At 38.3% G+C, this 20967-nt stretch overlaps 1 protein-coding gene across 1 annotated transcript in view; it reads right to left on the bottom strand.

Annotated features, from left to right (window-relative positions):
• The window catches only part of PLCE1 (phospholipase C epsilon 1), a 112127-nt gene that overhangs the window by 3547 nt on the left and 87613 nt on the right, over nucleotides 1-20967 (bottom strand). Inside the window, 16 exon segments of the mRNA XM_031061867.1 lie at nucleotides 1673-1882; nucleotides 2611-2617; nucleotides 2619-2728; nucleotides 3850-3968; nucleotides 4843-5104; nucleotides 5991-6154; nucleotides 7071-7361; nucleotides 8549-8680; nucleotides 12871-12988; nucleotides 13631-13755; nucleotides 15876-15999; nucleotides 17010-17168; nucleotides 17250-17366; nucleotides 17781-17888; nucleotides 19757-19922; nucleotides 20078-20139. Of these exon segments, the coding sequence (XP_030917727.1) occupies nucleotides 1673-1882; nucleotides 2611-2617; nucleotides 2619-2728; nucleotides 3850-3968; nucleotides 4843-5104; nucleotides 5991-6154; nucleotides 7071-7361; nucleotides 8549-8680; nucleotides 12871-12988; nucleotides 13631-13755; nucleotides 15876-15999; nucleotides 17010-17168; nucleotides 17250-17366; nucleotides 17781-17888; nucleotides 19757-19922; nucleotides 20078-20139 (2274 nt within the window).

Here is a 20967-nt window from a genome sequence, read left to right as displayed (position 1 = left end):
GTGGTTGCCTTGGCTCCATTTTGTTAAATGCATTATAAGAGAGGTTTGACAAGCCACTATTGCTAATAAGAAATAATAATAATAATAATGCTAGTAAATACCCATGTTTTCTAAAATCAATATCTGAAATACCTTTCATAGTAGGTGAGGAATGGAGATGTTTGCATAGCATCATATTGCACAAAAATGGTCCCTTAAATCCTTCCCTTATGTATACAAAATGATGTTTTGTCATGTAATGGTGCCAATATGATGGGAGATGGTGGAAAGGGTTCTTTTCTTTCCTGTCCCTGCACTAAGGCCAAAAGAATTCAGAGAGCCAGAATCTGAGTGAACATTTTCCTGTGGTGTCGAGCAAGAGGAAGGCTGCATGTTTCCCTTTTCAATGACTACTGGAGATTTTAGACAGAATTCCTCCTTGAACCTTCTCTCAGAGAATGCATTTCTGTCCAAGCCTTGGAACACCTGGAACACAGCTGGGATTCATAAGCTGTAAATATGGGCTGTGTATTGCACCCTGTCACTGGACCTGCTCCTTGTTTTTCCAGTCAGATTTGCAGCTTTATTTCTAGCCCAAGCTCTGAGGTGCTGCTGTCTCCAGAAAGGCTCAAAATTATGCTTTAAGGTACTCACATAACAGGACAGAACAACAGCATAATTTTCATATGAGCTAAGGCAGATTTTTACCCATTTTCTGAAGGAATGGGGCTTGGCAGGACACGTGGCAGCATGCACTGACAGAGGCAGTGCTGCAGTCAGTAGAATTCAGTAGGCTACTATTTCTACAAATTTCTACCTTGTTATTTTTATTCCAAAGATTAGATATAAAGGAAACAAAAGTATGGACTTGTGTAAAATAATAGCAATTTGTCAGATTGAAGCTTTATCAAAAGTTCTGTCAAAATAAGCAAAAAACCATTTTTTTCAGTTTAAAGTACACCAGAGCACCTCTGTCATAATATATATATATATGTAAAATCTGTGTACTAAGCAAGCATTTTTATTTGCCTAACTGACCAAAGAAAGTGCCTCTGAAAATGGGATCATTAAGTGTCTTTCTCCTGCTTTTTTTGTCTCTGTCTCACAAGCCTGGGCTCTAGCATATTTTAAGCTGTTGATGCTTGTCTCATACTGTAAACTGAAGTAATCTTCCTCCTTTAAATTAAAAGAAATCACCTATTTAATTATTTTAGCCTATGCATGATAATTTAATAATCTTTTGAGGCTTTTAGACTTTTTCTTTAATATTAAAATTATTTCTAATTTTTCTAGACAGATGATAAGTTGCTGCCATCTGAATTGATGGTGGTTTTCTGGAGTTCTGCTATGATCCTTTGGTATTAACTATTATCTTTATATTAATTTCCTATCTAGATTTGCGTTAAATTAGAACTATCACTCCAAACAGAGTTACTGAACTGATGACTGAGCCATAATGAATAAATACCACAGAGCTGATGCTGGAGCTGAGGGAGGTCCAGCTGGTGTCACACAGCTGTATAAAGTCCAGTTGTGCTTCTCACTCAAGAGTTAACTTTGTTTTTAAATAATGCACACAGCATTGACATTACTCACCAAGTAGTGAAACAAATACTGCACCCTTTTGTTTCGTGGCCCTAAGAACTATTTTTAGCTACTTTTGTAAATAATAATTTATCTAAAACAGACTTACTTCCTCTCGAGTTTTAAAGATAATTCTTCCAACATATCCTTCTTCTGGGAACCAACTGTTCAAAAGCTGCACTAGCCCTTCTTCAGGACCAATCACTCTCTGGAATGGTGGTTTTCTGCATTCACTCTTTTCTTTTGATATAAAACTTTTCTCTTCCATCAGAAAATAGTCTGCAGCACATGACTCGGTGCCTTTTATGGTAGCCAAGAGCTAAGACAGACAACACACAACAATAAGAATGCTAAATATAAACACTGCATAATTAGTAGTTATAAATGAGAATGAATAAGGAAGCTTTAAGAATCAGTAACTATTCTGACAGTGCAGGCAGGATTTCTGATGTGCTATTTATTATTCAGATATTTTACTCCAGGGTAATGTCCTGTTCTCTTTAGCCCAGCCAAGCAGTTCAACTATTCCAGACAAGGCAGTACTATTTAGGCTTATTTTGGTCCTTTTTGGCTGGCCAGAAAATTTATTCATAATCCCAGGACAGTACAGTCTTTTCCCACTGCTAGAATAACAATCCCTGCTGAGTTAACTGGTTTTTCTACTCATGAACTTAGCCCTCTAACTTTTACTCTCTGTTCCTACGGTGCCTCAGTTCAAAGAACTGTGCAGAAATGTTTGCCTTTGTTGTAAGGAGAACCCACTGCACCCGTTGACTAAAGACATTGTTTTTCTCATCTGCATATGCCCAAATATTAAAATACTATTAGGGAATATGTCCTAAGATTATAAACCCATTCTCTGAAGCCAAGATTGGGAAAATTCCACTGCTTATATTCTGTGTTTGCTGTGTAATTAATTGCACAGCAATGCATTTCTAACAGCACCCTTTTCTGGGATGAGGTGTGAGAAGTGCAGGGAGACAGAGGTGCAGCAGATGTTAGTGCGGATTCTGGCAATGCAGAGTCTGCAGTTCGGCAGGGGGTCACCTGGTGGGGCCGGCGTGCCTGCATTCACACTGAATACAGTGAAAGGCTCTGGGCCTGGAATTCCATGAACTGTCACTTTGTAAGTCATGGCAGCTTTCCTCTCTCCCGGGCTAAACAACTGTTCAGACAACATTCAACAGGTTACTGGACATTTTTAGACAGGCATGTTATTTCTAGGTTGCTTAAAAGAAACTGTACACACAAGTTGTGAGGGCCTTGACAAAGCAAAACTGTTCATTTCATACATGGCTCTTCCTTACACTACAGATTGAGGCATCTAAAAAACCCAAACAACCCTCCAAAAACCTCCAATGTATCTTGAAGCTGAAGAGAAAAAGGAAGATTTCCAGTGGGAATAGATAAACTGCCACTGGAGAAAGGGCCAATCTCCACCACTCATTCCCCATTCTAGCTGAGTTCAGATATTTGGATTCAGCATACAGACTGGATGAAAAGCAATAGCTTTGTTTCAACCTCCAAACTATTTGTCCTTCCTTTCTACCCGAGTAATTCACCAAGATACAAATTTGGAATGTATTCACAGGAGGTAATATCTGCAACATATCTGCTGCACATACAGGAGCTTAGAAGGTTTTATCTAACACTTTAAGAGTCAGCAAAATGATAAAATACATATTTAATGTTGCCAAAACACAAGTAACCCAGATAGCCTAAAGTAAGGGCCTTTAAACAAAAATCACAGCTATGCATGCATATTTTTAGATATGCAGATACCTGTACATATGTATACATACTTGCACATAAAAACATATGGCTGTGCACACATACTTAAATATGTACGTGTTTATGGAACTACAGAGTTCGTATTTTCTCATAACAGAAATCAATTTTATTCTCATTATTTCAAAGTTGTTGGTAATTTGCATCTTCCTTTTTTTTTTTTGTCTCAAATGCTTTGCACAATTCATACAAAGGAATGCATGAGGCTGCACAGAACCTGACTGCTCATCCACACTCCCCCAGTCGAGGAGCACATTTCTTGTTCTATACCTAAATACAGCAGAGGAGTCAGACTTTGAAAAGATTTATCGTCCCACAGTTCTATCCAGATGGGATAACCTTACTTCCACCAAAAAAAAAAAAAAAAGGCATCAAGGTATGTCTGAAGGTTTGAGGGCTAACATCTTTGAACACTCTGGCCCTATAAATCTTCACACCATAGTAGTTATTAAACCAAGAATACAGGTAATTCATGCACACAAACAACAAATAAATTACCATAGATGCAGGCAGAGTGTTTCCAGAGGGACTTTCTTCCATTCTCCGACTGTTTATGAACAAACTGGAAATTTCTAATGTTTCATTGTGTAGGTTATGGAGCTGGACATGTCTGTAGCCTAAAGAGGAAAAATCCTTCTGTAAATACTTTGCCACATCCTAGGACACAAGTCTCATAAGTGGAAAACTCAAATTTAGTTTTTTATAGCTACACTTTACCACACTGGTAGGATTTGAAGCACTCTAATAGCACTGCATTAACACACTATACAACAGGGTAACACAAATCCTACTGCTGAGTAGCTCACAGAGCAACCTGTCATTGTTTTACCATAATATTCAATAGAGTTATACATAAAATATCTAAATATCAGAACATGAATGAAGTAAGGTCAAATTCTCATTGGAAAACACATGTGTATGGCCAAATCTCCTCACACGCCAACCCAGACAGTTGTGACATTAAAGTGGCACAAAGCAAATGTAAAAGGGCTACTGGCAACATGGAAACTCTCCCCCAGGTGTCACACAATTAGTGATGGGTTTTTTTCACCCTTTCTCTGACTCCCCTCCAGCCATGGCTGTGAGAAGTGCAATTCCCCTCTGCCCACTGATCAGCTGTTTGTTGCCACAGTTTCTTGGGCAAAGGACAAGGCAGGAGTGAAATCCCCCCAAGCTTCCTAAGGAAGCAGCCAGTCCCCTGGTGACACAGCCTCAGGAGCAGCCTCAGGATGGGAGCAGGTGTGTCCCACATGGCCCTGCCTCCACAACCGCACAGGATCAGACCTTTCACAAGCCACTGAGGCTGCTGCCAGCTCCCTGGAGTCCCAGATCAGCAGCACTGTACTGCCAGGCTGCAGCGTGCTGTCTGGTATTCGCTCCCTGTCTCCTCTAGAAAAATGTAACTGATTAAAAATTTCCCTCTGGAAGGATTCAACCCAGGAATGTGCTGGACCATTTTGGCTCAGGGTGCCAGCACAAGCCATGCTGTACCTCTCTTCAGTGCTTTCAGGGGAATGATCCTCTGGGCTGTGACAGCTGAGCAGTTGTTTTCAACCACGGCGAAGCGCAGAAAGACCAAATCCTCGAAGTGAACGCGGAACAGGAACTGCTCGTTCCACATGGGGTTGAGGGTGTTGCGGTGGATGGGCTTGGTGCGGAAGTGGCAGCTGTCCAGGGGCATCCCCAGCACATCAATCTCGATGCAGGGGCTGCCCGTGCTGTTGCTGGGGCAAACGTTCTGGCCAGACACGATCTGCAGCCGAGGGAGGAGCACAGAGAACTTTAGTGGGGCAATCCCTATGCTGCCATGATCCTGAGCCAAATACTGCTCAGCACAGCCCTAAGCACAGTTTTACGACACTCACTTTGTGATTGCCAGGGCAGTAAGTTCAAAAGCAGAGCTCCCTCAACTGTCCCACCCCCAACACCACTGCTATGGTATCTTTCCTCTGAAAAAATACACTATACAACTGTTCAAGGCATCTGAACATTAATCCACAATGAATGTACCAGTAATGCAGTCAAAAACGATCACACTTTCTTCTCCATTACTCTGGGGTGATGGCATTGAGCTCTGGCTTGCTTTGGCATACACAACACAAGAATTAAGTGTGCAATTACCACAGCTGGGAAAATTCTGATTCTTATGAATTTCACTTTTCTGACACATTTCCTGGAAAGGACTAGCTTCTGAGAGTACATTGTTTTGGCCACAGTTATATATCTTGTTATATGACTTACAAAAAAAAATTTTTTCAAGATTCAGTACAGCTTTTCATAATGGCTTTTTGTGCAGCTTTTAAGTGTTCACAAATGTGTAGAACATCAAGGCACATGTGTAATTTTACACAGTTATGTAGTCCCAGAGAAAATGCTTTCAGGACTGAGTTTCAACAAATACTGTGAAGGAATCAGGGGAAGTAACTATGGATACAAATCAGCCAATACAATGAAATAAAGACAAATCTTTGTTCCTTTCCTCTCCAATTTCTGTTAGTTAGGCTGACCTTTGGAAGCAACATTTTAAGATTCAATCTTTTCATTTAGAAGCATGACGGTAATGCTGGTTAAAGACTATAGCTGCATATTGTCTACTTCGATCTGTTTGCCTGTATGAAATTCCCTTTTAATGTACTTACTGTTAAAGAATATATAGCTGGCTCCTTATTATCAAGGTCTCTTTCCAATGGACAAAAATGCTGGTACATTGAACAGTTTTTATCCCACAGAACCGGAGGTTTTAGAACATATCCACAGCCTCCATTAGCCTCAAACATTGCCGCGTTGAGTTGCAGAGGGAGATCTGCGGAATTAAGGCAGCCAAAACTGTCAGAGAGCAATGGTACAATGGAAAACTGCAACAGTGAAGACAAAGTCATGTTTGAAATATCTTTTTAAAATTATTTTAGTTATGTACTATTCCTGGTTTTCACAACTGTCTGTGATTTGTGTGTCCAATCTATCCAGTAATTACACGAAACTCTAAGAACAGTTCATTCTTTCCTTTCCATTGTCTTTATTGAGCCATAGGGCTTGCCTACAACAGTTCTCTGGGAAGTTTCTAGGAATGTGCCCTGAACTGCATAATGAATCACAGAATCACAGAATATTCTGAGTTGGAAGGGACCCACAAGGATCATCATGTCCAGCTCTTAAGAGAATGGCCCACTGGGGATCAAACACACAACCCTTATTTTGTTAGCACCATGCTCTAACAAACTGAGCTAATGCCAGGTTCTGTAGAGCACTGTAGATGACCTAATGGATCCCTCATGGAAAATGTGAAGGAACACAAGATAAGATAGCAAATACTGAAAAAATGTTTTGATCAACATTAAACCAACATCCAAGGCAGCACTTCCAAGTGAAAATAGTTCAGTACCTTTTTATGCTTGAAATTATCAGAAAGGGATAACAGTTACTTGAACTGGGAGAAAAAAACCAATCTTCATCAATAAAATAAAAATGGAAGTGTTGCTGTCCAGGCACTTCTGGGTTATCAGAGAACCTGGTGTACTGGCATAAAGCTCCTGGACTCTGAGGTCACTGCCCTCAAGGACCAGACTCTTGTGGGTATGAACCTGCTTGTGGCTGGGGTGCAGGTACAGGAAAGTCCCCTTGGGAGAGCAGGGAAAAGTAAACAGGGAAAATACAAATTCACGAGTTAAGGCCTCCAATCACATTTCCAACGTATTAAACCTGGGTTTGTGCAGCCTTACCGTCTGTTTGGTAGTTCAGAGCCACGAGCTGCACGCCGTGGAGCCAGAAGATCAGGGGGTGGGGGTTGGAGGAGTCGATGCGCGTGGCAGCGGGGTAGGTCCTCAGGAGCTGGCAGGTGGTGTGCTGGATCAGCTTCTGGGAGTAGCGCCTGCAGAGCCGCTTGGCAGCGTTCTCATTCAGGGACGAGATGTGGTAGCACTTGGGAGTCCTTATGATGGCACTGAGGGAGGCTGGAGAGTTGTAAGGAGAGCAAGGATCTTCCCAGGTCTGCCGCATCGCATCAAAGGGACCTGGAAAATAAACAGTGCCCTCAAGGTACAGCTGCAGGTCCAGAGGCTCTGCAAATTCAATGTTTTCTAGTGGAGTACGTGTGTGTGCTTTTGTTATGGTAGAAAAAGGTGATCCTGGAAAACGACACTACTCAGGACAAGTGTCACAGTCCTTCTGACACAGTAAGAACAATCCTTGAGAGGAAACACAAGGTCCAAGTATTGAAATATACCATGATTAGATGTGCTAACAAGCACTTTCATAAACATATACCTAACTGGCATTTGCCAGTTAGGAAAAAATTTGGAATTAAAAATTAAGGAATAAAAAAATTAAATTAAGGAACAAAAAATTAAATTAAGGAATAAAAAAATGAAATAAAGGAATAAAATTCCCTTCTTCTCATTTATACATTTTATATGAGGAAGAGAGGCAAGACTGAAAGCCATCTGCTAATTTTCCAAACAGTCTACAGAGACTGCAAAATTTGGGGAAAAAGGCAGCAAAATACTTATATGCTTTAGAATTAGGCACCACACTTCTTCATTTTTAGGACACTGGCCTCTAGAAGGAAATCTCTCCTGTCTGCTGCAGTCATGCCCTTGGGCTGCAAGAAATACAACCCTCCCTGAGCCAGAAAATGAGTTCAAAATATCTGTTTATGGCACTCACTTGAAAGGCAGGGGATCTGGGTCTTACTCCTGCTCCTGTACTTTCTCTGTATTTCTTTACATCTGTTCCTAGGCAGAGGCACAATTTCCAGGTTCACAAACTGAATCACCTGCAGAGTCTAATTTGCACAATTACGCATGTGGACTTGGCCGAATTTCAGGCCTCTAAATTCTACTTCAGACAATAAAAATTCTTTTCTGGACCAGCCCAATAGTCCTGGCTTTCATTTGTATTTTGAAAATATTCACTTACATCTTTAAAAATATAAATTTCAAGATACTTAAAATGTACATTAGTTTCAAATTGCTTATGAATTAGTGTCATCACATTTCTGATCAAGTAATCCTAATATTCCACACTCATCACTTCAGTTGTAATAGTGGTACTGTAATAGCTGCTGTGCTAACGAAAAACCATTCCAAAGTTTAACGTTTTACACATTGGAAAGTGTTTGATCTTTAACAACTTGGTCTGGTACATGTGTTGGATTACAGTGTCATTCCACGTGACTGGTGAAAGAAGATGCTAACTTTACCTTTTCCAGATGCTTTGGCAAGAGCAGCTGACTCCCCAGGGCTCAGCCTGCCAGGATTGTTGCCAAAAATGGACTTCCTGCTTTTTCTTTCTTTTCCTCTGCTAGAGCCAGATGGGTTTAGAGTTGACAAGCCTGTTCCCATAAATGTAAAATAAATGAGCCAAAAAACATGGCCAAGAGGGCATGACATTTTCCACCATATTTTACATTATTTTTGAAGGCATGAATACTCCTGATATATAGCACACAGGACAAGCAGTGTATTTTTCTCCACAATTTAATTTTAACATCTTTAAATGTATGCACACTTTTATATATGTATATATTATGCATGGTTTTATATATAATGCATATATGTATACATTTATATAATGTATATATGAAACAATACAGCATACAATTCTCTCTCTGTGATATAACTTTTCTCCATTTTACTTTTTGGCTTGAAGAAGGTAAAGGATTCCTCTCAAATTATTAAATGGTCCAAACTGATACTAAAAAAATCTGCAGTAACAGTGCCAATGTATTCATCCTAGAAATAATTTTTAAAAACAAAAATCTTTTCTACAGAAGCAATAAATCAGTAGTGAATATCGTGAAATATTAATCTAGGTTATAATACCTACATAATTAAATAAATGCAAGATTATGATTTAAAGATACAATATAATAAATATTATATGTCCTAATGCTGTTGGTTAAACAGTTTAACTTCAAAAAATGTTTTCAGAGTCCTCTTCTTCTGTTTATTTGTACTTCAGTGTTGGCAAATACAGTTAGGTGTGCAAAATCCATTACACATTTAATAGCCAATATGTACTAGGAGTGGAGCTGAAAAGCTCTAGTATAGCTATTACTCAAACTTGTGCATTCTAGAAACATAATCATTAAAAGTCATGACCTGAATCCTGGTGAAGTAAACAGACTTAATCCCACTTAAGGTCAATTTTTTTCTGTTGGCTTGGAGAGAGCACAAAGTAGATCAAAATTAAAGTGCACAATAATTATTCTGACACCCACAGCAGTGAGATGTGGGATGCTCTCAGAAACCCAAGATGTATTTGTGATGGAATGTAACAAAGCAAACACACTGTTACATGCCTAACTGTGACTCCTAAAACTTTCCACATTAATTCACATCAATTCACACCTGCCTAAAGACAGTTCTGGATTTAATACTAATATTTCAAATACAAATGTAAATCACAAAGAAGATACACTGGCCTCTTCTGATTGAAGTCTGCCCACAGCTGCAAATTTTCAGCTCTCAATCTCTATGGCACGTGTACATATACTTACTAAAATTATGCACACAGTTTCAATGGAACTGCTTGGGTTAGTAAAATTCAGAACATACATAAATGTTTTCCACATTGGAGATGTATTGTCTCTTTGGACCAAAGCATCCACATAAACCACAGAAGATGGTAGAAACTGAGATCAAGGAATATGAATTGAATTGAAGAATGAGGAGTTATGCACTGTGTGCTTCCAGCACTATTTAAATCCAATTTTGAATGGATCAAATGGATTTGGCAAGTAAGATCCAGTTTCAAAGTCCTGTTGTGGAGACAGTCACTGAGGAAACAAACTGACCTCATAAATGACCAGAGTGCAGTGCAGAGCCCCAGGGCTGACAGCCCAGGGTGATGGCCACGGGGCACACTGCAGCTGGCAGCTTCCTTTCAGTCTCTCCCATGCTCTGCATGTTACACAATTCTTCCCACACACATCTCCATTTTTCACTCCAATTTAAATTTGACTTCAAAATAAAGCTTTACCAATTCACAGACTCATCAAATCACAAAATAATAGACAAGGATATGGAAGTCATCTGGTCCAACTCTCTGGTCAAAGCAGGATCTGCTCAGATCCCAGCATACTGTGCATAAATCCTATTGTACTAGCACAGTGTCAATGTTTTGTGTTTCCCTACAACCCCTGTGCCATGTTTTTCAAGTTACAGAATTCAGTACCCATCTCATGTGTTAGATATAAGCACAGTGCTTTACAGCTTCTGGACTTAATCCAGAGGATTGCAAGCTTCCCTGCCATTCTCCCTCTCACCATACTAACATAACAGGTTAAGCTGTAATTGCCACCTTCTCACAGTGTGTTTGCAACCAACAGAAAGTCTGCAGGTTTGCAGATCTTAAAAGGGAATTTACAGCATTTTTATATGCAGGGTGCCCCTTTTTGTGTTCACTTTAATTTCTTGAAAAGTGATACTATAGGGGCAGGTAATCTGATATGATGGAGATGACAGTGACAAATTTCATGCTGGTGAGTGCAGGTGGCTCCCTGCTCCCTCCAAGTGTGCAAATCCTGCTCTTATGTACTGAGTTTCTCTACTCATTGTGTAAGGACCTCAGCACCAAGGGGATGAGCCATGTGCCAGTAGCAGTGCTCAGGGGAGCTCCAATGCCCTCAGCTTGGGTGACCATAGGGAACAGACCTCCAGCCTCTCAGATAATGGTGCAATGATATGCAACACACTGAAATTCAAGTTAAGCAAGGACTCTAAGGCCAAAGAGCGCAGAAACAACAAGAGCCATGGTGGGTTCCTTGTTACCATAGGTTTTATAAACAAGAAATGTTATTTTCTCCACATGATAAATTCTGTTTTGCCAGAGAACATTTAGGGAAGTCTGTGTTACCCAGTAGGTTAGGGTAAGTGAACATTATGGTCCTTGTCCTTTTTTATAGTCACAAATCAGTGATTAACATTCAGGGACATAGGGAAGTGTAAACACAGAACAAAATTATATGAAGACAGAAGAAAGCAAGTATTTACACCATTGATCAGACACTGACATGAATTCTACCCTCCCTATTTCCAAAACTCCTGCATTTTCTGAGCTGGTTAGGAACACAGGCATTAGAGCTACATAGTCATGGATCTAGCAGCCTTGTTCCCATCATTCATGGGCAATGCTGGGTAGGGCACTGCACCACATCTGTGCCCTCCAGCTGAGCAGAGCAATCCAACCAGTGGCATGGTGGCCATGGAAGCCTACATTCCCTCAGAGGAGGCAGTATTTGTCTCAAAGGAGACAAAGTTTGCTGGAAAAGTAATTGCTACAACTTTATGTGTTCATCTGTGAAAAGAGATAATCTTCTTAATTGATCTATTCATGATCCCTTTAAAGCAAGTGGAAGAAATCTGAGAAGGAAAGCAGGTATTTCTTTAATAACCAGTATTACATTAAAAATTAAATACTTCAAAGTTTTCTTAGAACATCAGAATTTTTTATGTGTCAAAATGCTTGCAACAATCCAAACTATCCCCATTTAATCTTGAATATCTTTCCTTAAAAGAAAATATTTTACTTGAAATATATCTCATTGCAGATTTCATTAAAAAGAGTATCAGGTTTGGATATTTAGAAGGCATTATTTTTACAAGTGACACCTACAATTTCTAAAGTTATAAAAGAATGTCTGTCCATTTTTCAGCATGTTTATCTTGCCTATTTGACACTATTTTATGTTTGGTTAGCTTCTCTAATCTGATTAAGTTCTGTTTGTGTAAGATCATGATTTGGCAGAATTGCTAATTTTTCCACAGAGAACCATTCCACTGAAGAGCAGATTTTTCATTCAAAATATTAAACATATCAATAAACAATAAATTCTCAATTTAAAAGTATTTATGTACATAGTATGAGCCAAAATATACCCAACCTCATATTTCAGTACTGAACAAGTGTCTATCAGGGATCTCTTCAGTTACTCCCTCTCCTTTTCTCTCCAAGATATTCTTCCTACTGTACAGAAGATTTTCTGATTTCCATAACTGCTTCCATGAAGATTGAGTGAGAGTGTGCAAGCAGCTGCCCTCACTCACCCTATGAAAAGGTGCTTTACCCCTGCAAATGGCTCCTCTCCTGTCCACTTGGAAAAGAACAGAAAATGCAGCTGGAGGCAAAGGTGAAACACACTAAACACAGGTAACTTAAAGAAACGTGACACACTCTACCTTCAAGGCCTTAAGAATATTCTCCTTCTTAATTCAGTAGGTCCTTACATGGAAACTCAGAGCTCTTAAGATAAAGCTTTCTGTCATCTGGCATTTGGCAGTGAAGCAGTTGTCTAAGTTGTGAAGACTGGCAAATTTCACTTTTGTAAACATTTTAATATGACAAACAGTATGTATTCACATAATTTATGAACACTGCTTCTCAGCCAGGAGCTGCTATTATGAAGACTACCAAATCTTGAAGAAAGAACCTCCTCGACTACTTCAAACTAATTCAAAACATAAACATAAAGTCTCCAGGAGTTAGAAAGCTTAAAGCAATAAAACAGGGCAGTATACTCACCAGGGAACTTTACTGCTTGACAGTAAATGACAAGATCTGATAGCTCTGGGGCTATCTGTCTGCTTTCCTTCTTATTCTGTGGAAGATAGAATTCTTCACCCAGCTCCATGTCGTAAACCTGAGTGATAACACCAAGAACATTTAATAATAGTATTACTGAATGTAGAAGAACTGCTGCATATCTTACTTAGGTCTTTGAAATATTTTATCACTTTCTTCCTATATGGTTTCTGTTCTCACCTAACAAATCTCCTTCCCTATTGATTTCTGATCAATACCTGTTACTGATTCTGCAGTAGTGTGTAAAGGCCTTATTCAGTCAGTTCTACAAACATTTAGACAAACACATCCATGTTGAGAAGAATCTACAATACACTAAACAGCAATACACTGGTTCTTTTTTCAGATGATTTAATAAGAGGTGCTGTGATTATCTGATATCATAGTGCAGTATTTTAAACTTATTTTGTAGCATAAAGATGCTGAAGATTCAGATGAAATCTTGAGTTCCATCAATATTAATTTTCAGCCAAGCAGCCTATATAAACTATAACCTCTGAGGACTTTTCTTGAACAGTATGTTCAGCATTTGTTCTACTCAGGCTATTTTCTCTGGTGTCTTTCCATGCTTTCTATTATTTCTTTTCATTAAAGTGCATTTGCTATCTGATGCCTCAGTTACCTAAACAGTCAAAATCCTTTTGAACCTGGTTATATATAAAAGTGCAGCTGAGAAGAAAGAGGGAAAAAGCAGAACTACCTTTCCTTTATTATTGTAAGTAGCACAATCAGCCTTCTTTAGTCGTTTGGCAGTCTCTTCATTATATTCAAACTGCAGTTTATCACTTGATAATTTATTCTCAGGTCGATCTTCAAGAATATTATCTAAAAATTAATGGGTTTTTAATAAACATAAAGCCAAACAATCTCAACTGGAAACTTAATTTGAATTAACAATATTTGTGGATAGTGTTGTGAATATTATATGAATAATTAGATGCTAAAATAATGCATTTACTGGTCAGAGCATCATTCTCTAGTAGTAACCTTCTATTTAAAAATTTAATGCTTGGGTTTGGTTAAGACACTGCCTTTCCTTTAAAGTCCATCCTTTTGTGCTCAGAAGATCTTTAAATCCAAACCATCAAATGAATTAAGTCTGCTGTCTGAAAACAACTGATATTCCTGAATGACAAAAAAATGCCAAAGACCAAGCATAATTAACCCCGTCAAATATGTAAACATTTTGTACAGCAATTTTTGGCTTTCCTCTCCTTACTTTCACCATGCACAAGTATTTTTTACATCTATAGAAATAACTCTTCAAAGCTACATATTTTTCAGAGAACAGTATTCCTAGTAATGATGTGGTCCTTCTGGACCAAAATGTTACAGTTGTCACAAAAGGAATGGTTTCAATTTATTCCTGATAATCCTGATGCTTTGACCACAGTCTTTTTATGCATAACAAGTGTCACACATGCAGGCTGCTAACAGTTCCTGACCAGTTTACAATGCCATATAAGAATATCTGCTTGCATTTATAATATGAAGTAGAAGCTATATATTCACACTGTCACATTGAACAGGCTGAAGATGCAGTGCTGATTTCATGCAGTTAAAATGCTCAACCAAGTGGCTTTTACCTTCCTGGCTGTTAGGAGCAGGAGAAGCATTAAGGACATCAGCTACAGGGAAACGAGTCAGAGAGGGAATAAGAGTAAAGGGAATTAAGACTTAGAGCCAGAGATATGAAAAGTAAGTGTCAGTTGTAAAACTATTAGCCTTACATAAAAAAATGTATCGGCAAGAAAAATAAAACTGAATCTCTTTTAGAAAGTTTACTGACTATTAGTTAGATTAGTTTTAACAAAATATTAAGATAATTAAAGACTTCAAAGAATAATCATTGTAATAAAGTAGTAAACCATGCTGCAGATTCCTTCACATACTCGAAGGTGTAAATGTTTCTTGCTAGCTTCAGATTTTTCAAACCTTCTCTTACCTAAAACAGTGCTAAAAAGTCACTTACTGCAATCAGTTTGCAAAATTTCCTTGGCAAATCTGTTCGCAAAGATTTTAGTTTTCACTGCAATTTACATCTACAGCATCTCCACCCCCTTGCTCACAAAGAGTACGCTCAAGTAGCCAGCTAGGCCAGCTTTCAGGTAAAATGCAACTGAAGGCAGCATTGACATTGAACTCATAAATAACATTGCTATTCCACAAGCAGTGTCAAGTCTTGAACTTCATTTGTTAATTTTGTGCCTATTTTTAAAATCACTAAACAGAGGAACAAGTAATGTAAACAAGAGACCACCTGGAAAGAAGCCCTGTGCTGCAGGACATGCTCGAGCCTTGCATCTTCTCTGAACATGGCACCTAGAACTTAAATGGGTCCCCAGCAGAATGAAAAGTGCAGCGAGTGAAGCTGCTCACTCAGGAGAACATCCCCAGCTCTGTCAGACCAGTTGTCCATCTAGCCCAGTATTCTTTCTGAAAGTGGCAACAGAGCAACCAGCCACTAATCACCACCCCAACAACCACAATCACTGAATAATAGGGATGTTGGACCAAATACTGCAACCAATAACAATTGCTTATACATCTCTTCATGGATTTGTCCAATCCTTTTTTTTTAATATGCTGATGCCATTTGGCTCTGCAATTTCCCAAGGCAGCACATTCCAGAAGTTTACTACCAGCTGCACAAACAAATATCTTACCTATTTTAGACTGATCTTCCACTTGCTTTACTGAGCACCTGCTAGATCTAACGAGTAACATTCTGTGCTTCCCTTAATCCACCACTTCACGACTTAGTAAACCTGCTTCCAATTCACCCCTCAGTCCTCTCCTCTACCAGCTGAAGAATTTCAGCCTTTTCAGACTCATGCAAAGACACTGCTCACCCAGCTCATGCCTGAACTAGAATATTCACATCTTATTACTACAGTTCTAACAAAAGCACTGTAACAAACAAACAAAGAAATAAATATAATTACCATCAGAGAGAGATTCATAGTCATAGTCATATTCATCTTCTTCATCTTCTTCCTCTTCATTGGTGGGTGTGGGGTTGCTAGCACCATTGCTAGCCTGTGCTTGCAAATGTGCCAGCTGGTGAGCCTACAACAACAGAAACACTTACTACATTATTGCTAAGTACTTTTGAAGAGAAAAAGAGCTTTCATGTTTGTATCTTGTTTTGTTTCTATGAAAGCACTGAATATATTAAGTGAGAATTAAGTAAGGTTGTTAAGATCACACTAAAATACCACTTTGGGGGTTTGAACATAAAGAGAACTTGTATTGCAAGAAAAACACTTAATAAGATATGAAACCTAATTAATTATGGAAAAACGTCAAAGCTGCACATCATTCAAGACTACCTTTTTCCAGTCTGAGACATGCTGTTTCAGAAACAGTTAAATACTTTTTCAAAAGATGGAGAATATCTATATACTGATATGATCAGTGCGATTTACTCATGTGTTAACAAGAATTTGAGTCTAATGCAATTGTGTTTACATTTTGAGTAATGGCAATTAGTTTTCAAGGATTCAATTGAACTGCTGAGTAACCATAGACATTATTAGATTGAGACTACTTGAGATGCAGCCCTAAATTCTAGAAATCAAAAAAATTCTCACATGGGAATAAACGCTATTTGAGTAGCAGAGTCTCCCACAGAAAGTCAATTAAAAATCAAGTATTTGACTGGCTTGAATTTGAAAAAAGAAACAAAGCAGAACTCTACCAAAAATGACTACATACTGTAAATACACACACATACTCAATGCATATGACTATTTCTCAATAAATATGAATAGTAAATGTTAAAATCTCAGAGAAAAAGATTTATTTATGTTTGTCACACAGGGCATGTGGTGTTAATCATAATATTATGAAGTTTTATAAAATTAATAGACACTAAAATGTAGTTAAGCTGTAGCTATCATTTACTATATGTATTGTCTACTTAACTGAAAGCACTGCAATCCACTGTGAGTTATCCAAGCATGAATGTGCATTAGATTATTCTGCTGTACATTGGGATTAGCAAAAACTTCAAACAGAAATGAACTATTTCTAACAAGAGTTGGGTCTCACGGCTTGTTGTTAAGGAAGGACTGTACCTTTTGTTTCAATATATCCACTGGTGTTTGATGGGCTTTCAGCTTTTTGTTTTTAAGCAGGATTTTTCTTCTCAGTTGGCCAGGGGAAGGCAGCATGGGATCATCAGAAAAGTCACTCTCAAATAAAAACTTTGTCACCAACTTATCTCCAAATACATTCTGAAATATCAAGAACAGGTGATGTGTTATGGAAAGCCCCAGGCTCGTGCTGGGAATACCTGAGCACAGTGGAGGGCCCACCTTGAAGATCTCGGCCATCTTGCGCTGCTGGGGCAGCGAGCAGTGGTTCTCTATGGAGATGATGACCGGCATGTCGGAGGTGATGAACGCGTTGCGATCGATGGCTTCCACCACCTCCTGCCAGAGACAGACAGACAGAGAGGCCATTGAAAGAACATGGCAGCATCCTGCAGTCTCAGTCAACCTACTGCTAGCTGAGAGGGGAGACATCTGCTTTCCTCTGCAAGAAGGAAGAGGCCACTCTGTGCTTTCGAAGCAAGCTGGCATCTTGTTACAACACAAGTGGTAATACCTACTTCTGTTACTTAGGTACCAACAAAAAGACAGAAAATCACATTACATATGCTACAAAAACTAACTTGAAAGCATATTTACCACTGAGAATTTCATGTCTGACATAATCTATAGTTTGTATTCTATTAGAATTTAGCCCATTAGAATTTGTATTTTTCTAGTAGGCAATTTCCCCCCCTTTGTTACAGAAAAATTAACGTCTCATTTTTTTTGTTTCTACATACATTACCAGCATACCTTAAAAGAGATCTTTGTAGTAAGAGTGTGCCCATGATAAATGATAGGCATCCCATCATCACCATCCCAGCAGTCCAATTCTACGCTTCTGCAGCCTTGTAAAAGAACCTATAATGCAATTGAACAGTGTAAGTACATCTAAGCTACAGAATCATGCCATCAAAGCAGAAGACAGACATTGCAGAGCTGAATGAAAGCTCAGTGATTCAGCAAAATTGCTAGAAAAAGCAATCTCGTGAAGTGAACAGTCCATGGAATGTACAGTCCCCAGCTAACTCCATTCCCTAACTGAAATCCTTATTTCCCATTGAAAAAGACTGGGAAAATTAAGCAAAACATGCATGTTCCTGGGAGAATTTCCATAAAGCTTTGAAATTCATGGTATCATACAGGACACATGGAATCTGTTTGCAGAAGGTGATTCTTATTGTATAGCTTAATTTTCTGAGAGAGAGAAACATTCCCATATTTCTACCTGCAAAAACAGCTATAAAGCAACATGGCAATTTATTTCAGGTTGCTCTCGTGACCACTTATAGGGAAAGCACCTGCAGTTTGTTTGCTGGGTTTTTTTGGTTATTATTATTTTTATAAATACAAGATAGTCTGGAAATGAAGCCTTAAGAAACTTCAATGAGTATAGTTACAATGGAAACGTGCCAGACCATGTTAATCAATTATATCAAGCTATTTACAGCCATCAATTCATTCATCAATTTTTTAATCATTCATTTATTTATTTTAGAAAGCCACTGCTAGAAAAACCAAGGAAGCAAAGAGGAAGGATGAAGGAAGAGATGAGCCAATCCATCTTTTGGTAGCCGAGCTTATTATTGTGATCAGTATTTAGCATGCCTATCATCTGTACTACAAGCTAATATTTTACTGAATAGAAGGATCCCAAAAATTAAAACCATTTCCAGCAAAACCATTCATGAACAAAAACAAAATTGCTTCTACTCAAAACCTGAATAATTTTATTTCAGACAGTTGTGTCCATAGCTGGCACTCCACCACTTCTGTGAGAGCCAGACACACTGAGCCAGAACAAAGTGCCCCTTCAGCTGGCAACAAGTACTTAAGGGACAGGAAGAAGCTTTTCTTAATCATGCAAACTTTGAAGGCAGTTGATCTCTATCTCACTTCCCATCTATTACCAACACAATACTAAGATCACTGTGCAGTGCCACTACAGGAACCTCTGCAATTGCATTACTCAGTGCATTTGTGTTATTCAGGATTTCCTAACACAGCCTCACCTCTCTGCCTACAGCCCCAGGCAAAGGAGCACAGGGGACATCAGATGAGTCTGTTCTCAGTGGTGAATCATTAACTCTCAGCATAATGAAAACACTGCTGCCAGGAAGTTTGATGCTTTCTCCAGCATTTTGTAAACACACAAACATACAAATATATACATATGTATATAAACATATATATATATATATATGTGTGTATATACATATATATATATATATATATATATACACACAAACAAATACAGAAGTGAAAGCCCAAGGGAGAAACTGTTCCTTCCTTGATCAGCACCGATCAGGCATAAAGCCTAAAACCTAGAATATTCCTAGAAGTAACATTTTTAGAAGTTATAGTTCTATTTGAGATTAGTCTTTGCAGTGCAATGTACAGTATCTCAGTAGTGTTTCTGACATCTGAATGAACTAAAATATTAAATCAGTCTTTCCTGTGGGAAAGTCTAATTTTAGTAGGTTGGGTCAGACCGACTGGTGTCTAAATGCTATGAATCTCAAACTAAATCCATTTTTTTGCTTTAGAAAAGGCATTTGAGCACAACTGTGCTTACAGGCAGCTTTCCCACACATCATGTTTTCCAACGTTTTGCAAGCAGGGGTTTAGGACATTTAGATTTTCAAAGCAAAAAGGTCATGTTCCTGAAACTTGCCAGTAAAACAAACAAGTTCATGTTGAAAGCTACACAACAATCCAATCCTGCATACCTGGCTGTAGAGCTCCACTGAGGACTCCCCTTTAAGCTGATGGCCAGTAAGGTAAGTATTGTGTGAGGATTCTATGTAGTAATATGAGAGAGGAAAGTGTAAGTCCTCAGCATTCTCCTGTGATTCATCATTTTTGGAGGCAAAGTTGTCTTTATCCATCAAAAATCTAGAAGTGAGAAGATGTGAGGAAATTTTATGCTGTGATGAGTATTTTGTGACTCTCTGAGAAACATCAATACACTGGTATCTTTTTACATATATATTCAAACATACATTTTTAAAAAAAAATTTTTTTAAAGAAAGCACATAAGAAGTAATTACCTTGCAAATCCTTCAAAAGATAGCAGCCCTTGCTGGCACATGTTCACACTAGGTTCAAATTTCTATGAAGAGGAAGAAATCAAAGATATAAATAATAACAATTCTTAGAAACATGTCTTTGTCATGTTTTTATATGTAGCCTGCTCATAGCACTAAACAGTTAGTATTTAAACACAGTCTTTTTGTGGATAAAGAATCAGGCGCCTGCAAAGCGTGTTTTACAAATGACTACACAAACATACTAAAATCATAATCATAAATCAAAGAGCCATTCAGGTTGAAAGGGATGTTGCCTAATCCAACATCCCGTTCAAAGCTGAGACAGCCATTAAATTGAAATTAAGAAAGATTTATGATCAGGTGTCCTACTCCTGTCCAATATGCCTAAATACAATACAACACCATCTCAGCAAGAGTTGTGGTATTCCAACTTGAAGTTTCTTTAGAATTTCTGTCTTTTAAACTCTGCAATTCTATCTTCTACATGTTGATAGTTACATATAGTTTTTAGCCTTTGTTAACTGTTAAACAGGGGCTTAGTTTTGGAGTACATTAATTATGCATGGAGGAATATGAAGGAATAAAAATTTTTCTACACAATTTCTAAAATCTTCAGCCATGGTAGATAAGGGAATAAAATGTCCATGTTTGCTCTCAAAAATTTTTTTACAATAAAACAAAAATATGTGGAAATGGTGCTTTTTAAAGTTCCAAAGTAAGATTATGCTCAATCAAATATGGGCTTAGACAAAAAAAAAAAAAAGAATTGTTATGAACACTTTTCCTAGGGGGTGACATCCCTTCCCTGCTAAAGTACACACTGCTAATAAAACTATTTATTTGCAATTTTTAAATGGATACATTTATGGGCATCCATACATTTTTCTGGC

Source organism: Geospiza fortis, unplaced genomic scaffold (assembly GCF_000277835.1).
Source record: "Geospiza fortis unplaced genomic scaffold, GeoFor_1.0 scaffold130, whole genome shotgun sequence".
Taxonomy (NCBI): Eukaryota; Metazoa; Chordata; class Aves; order Passeriformes; family Thraupidae; genus Geospiza; species Geospiza fortis.
Note: the sequence above shows the minus strand (reverse complement) of the source record. Positions and strands in the feature narration are given on the sequence as shown.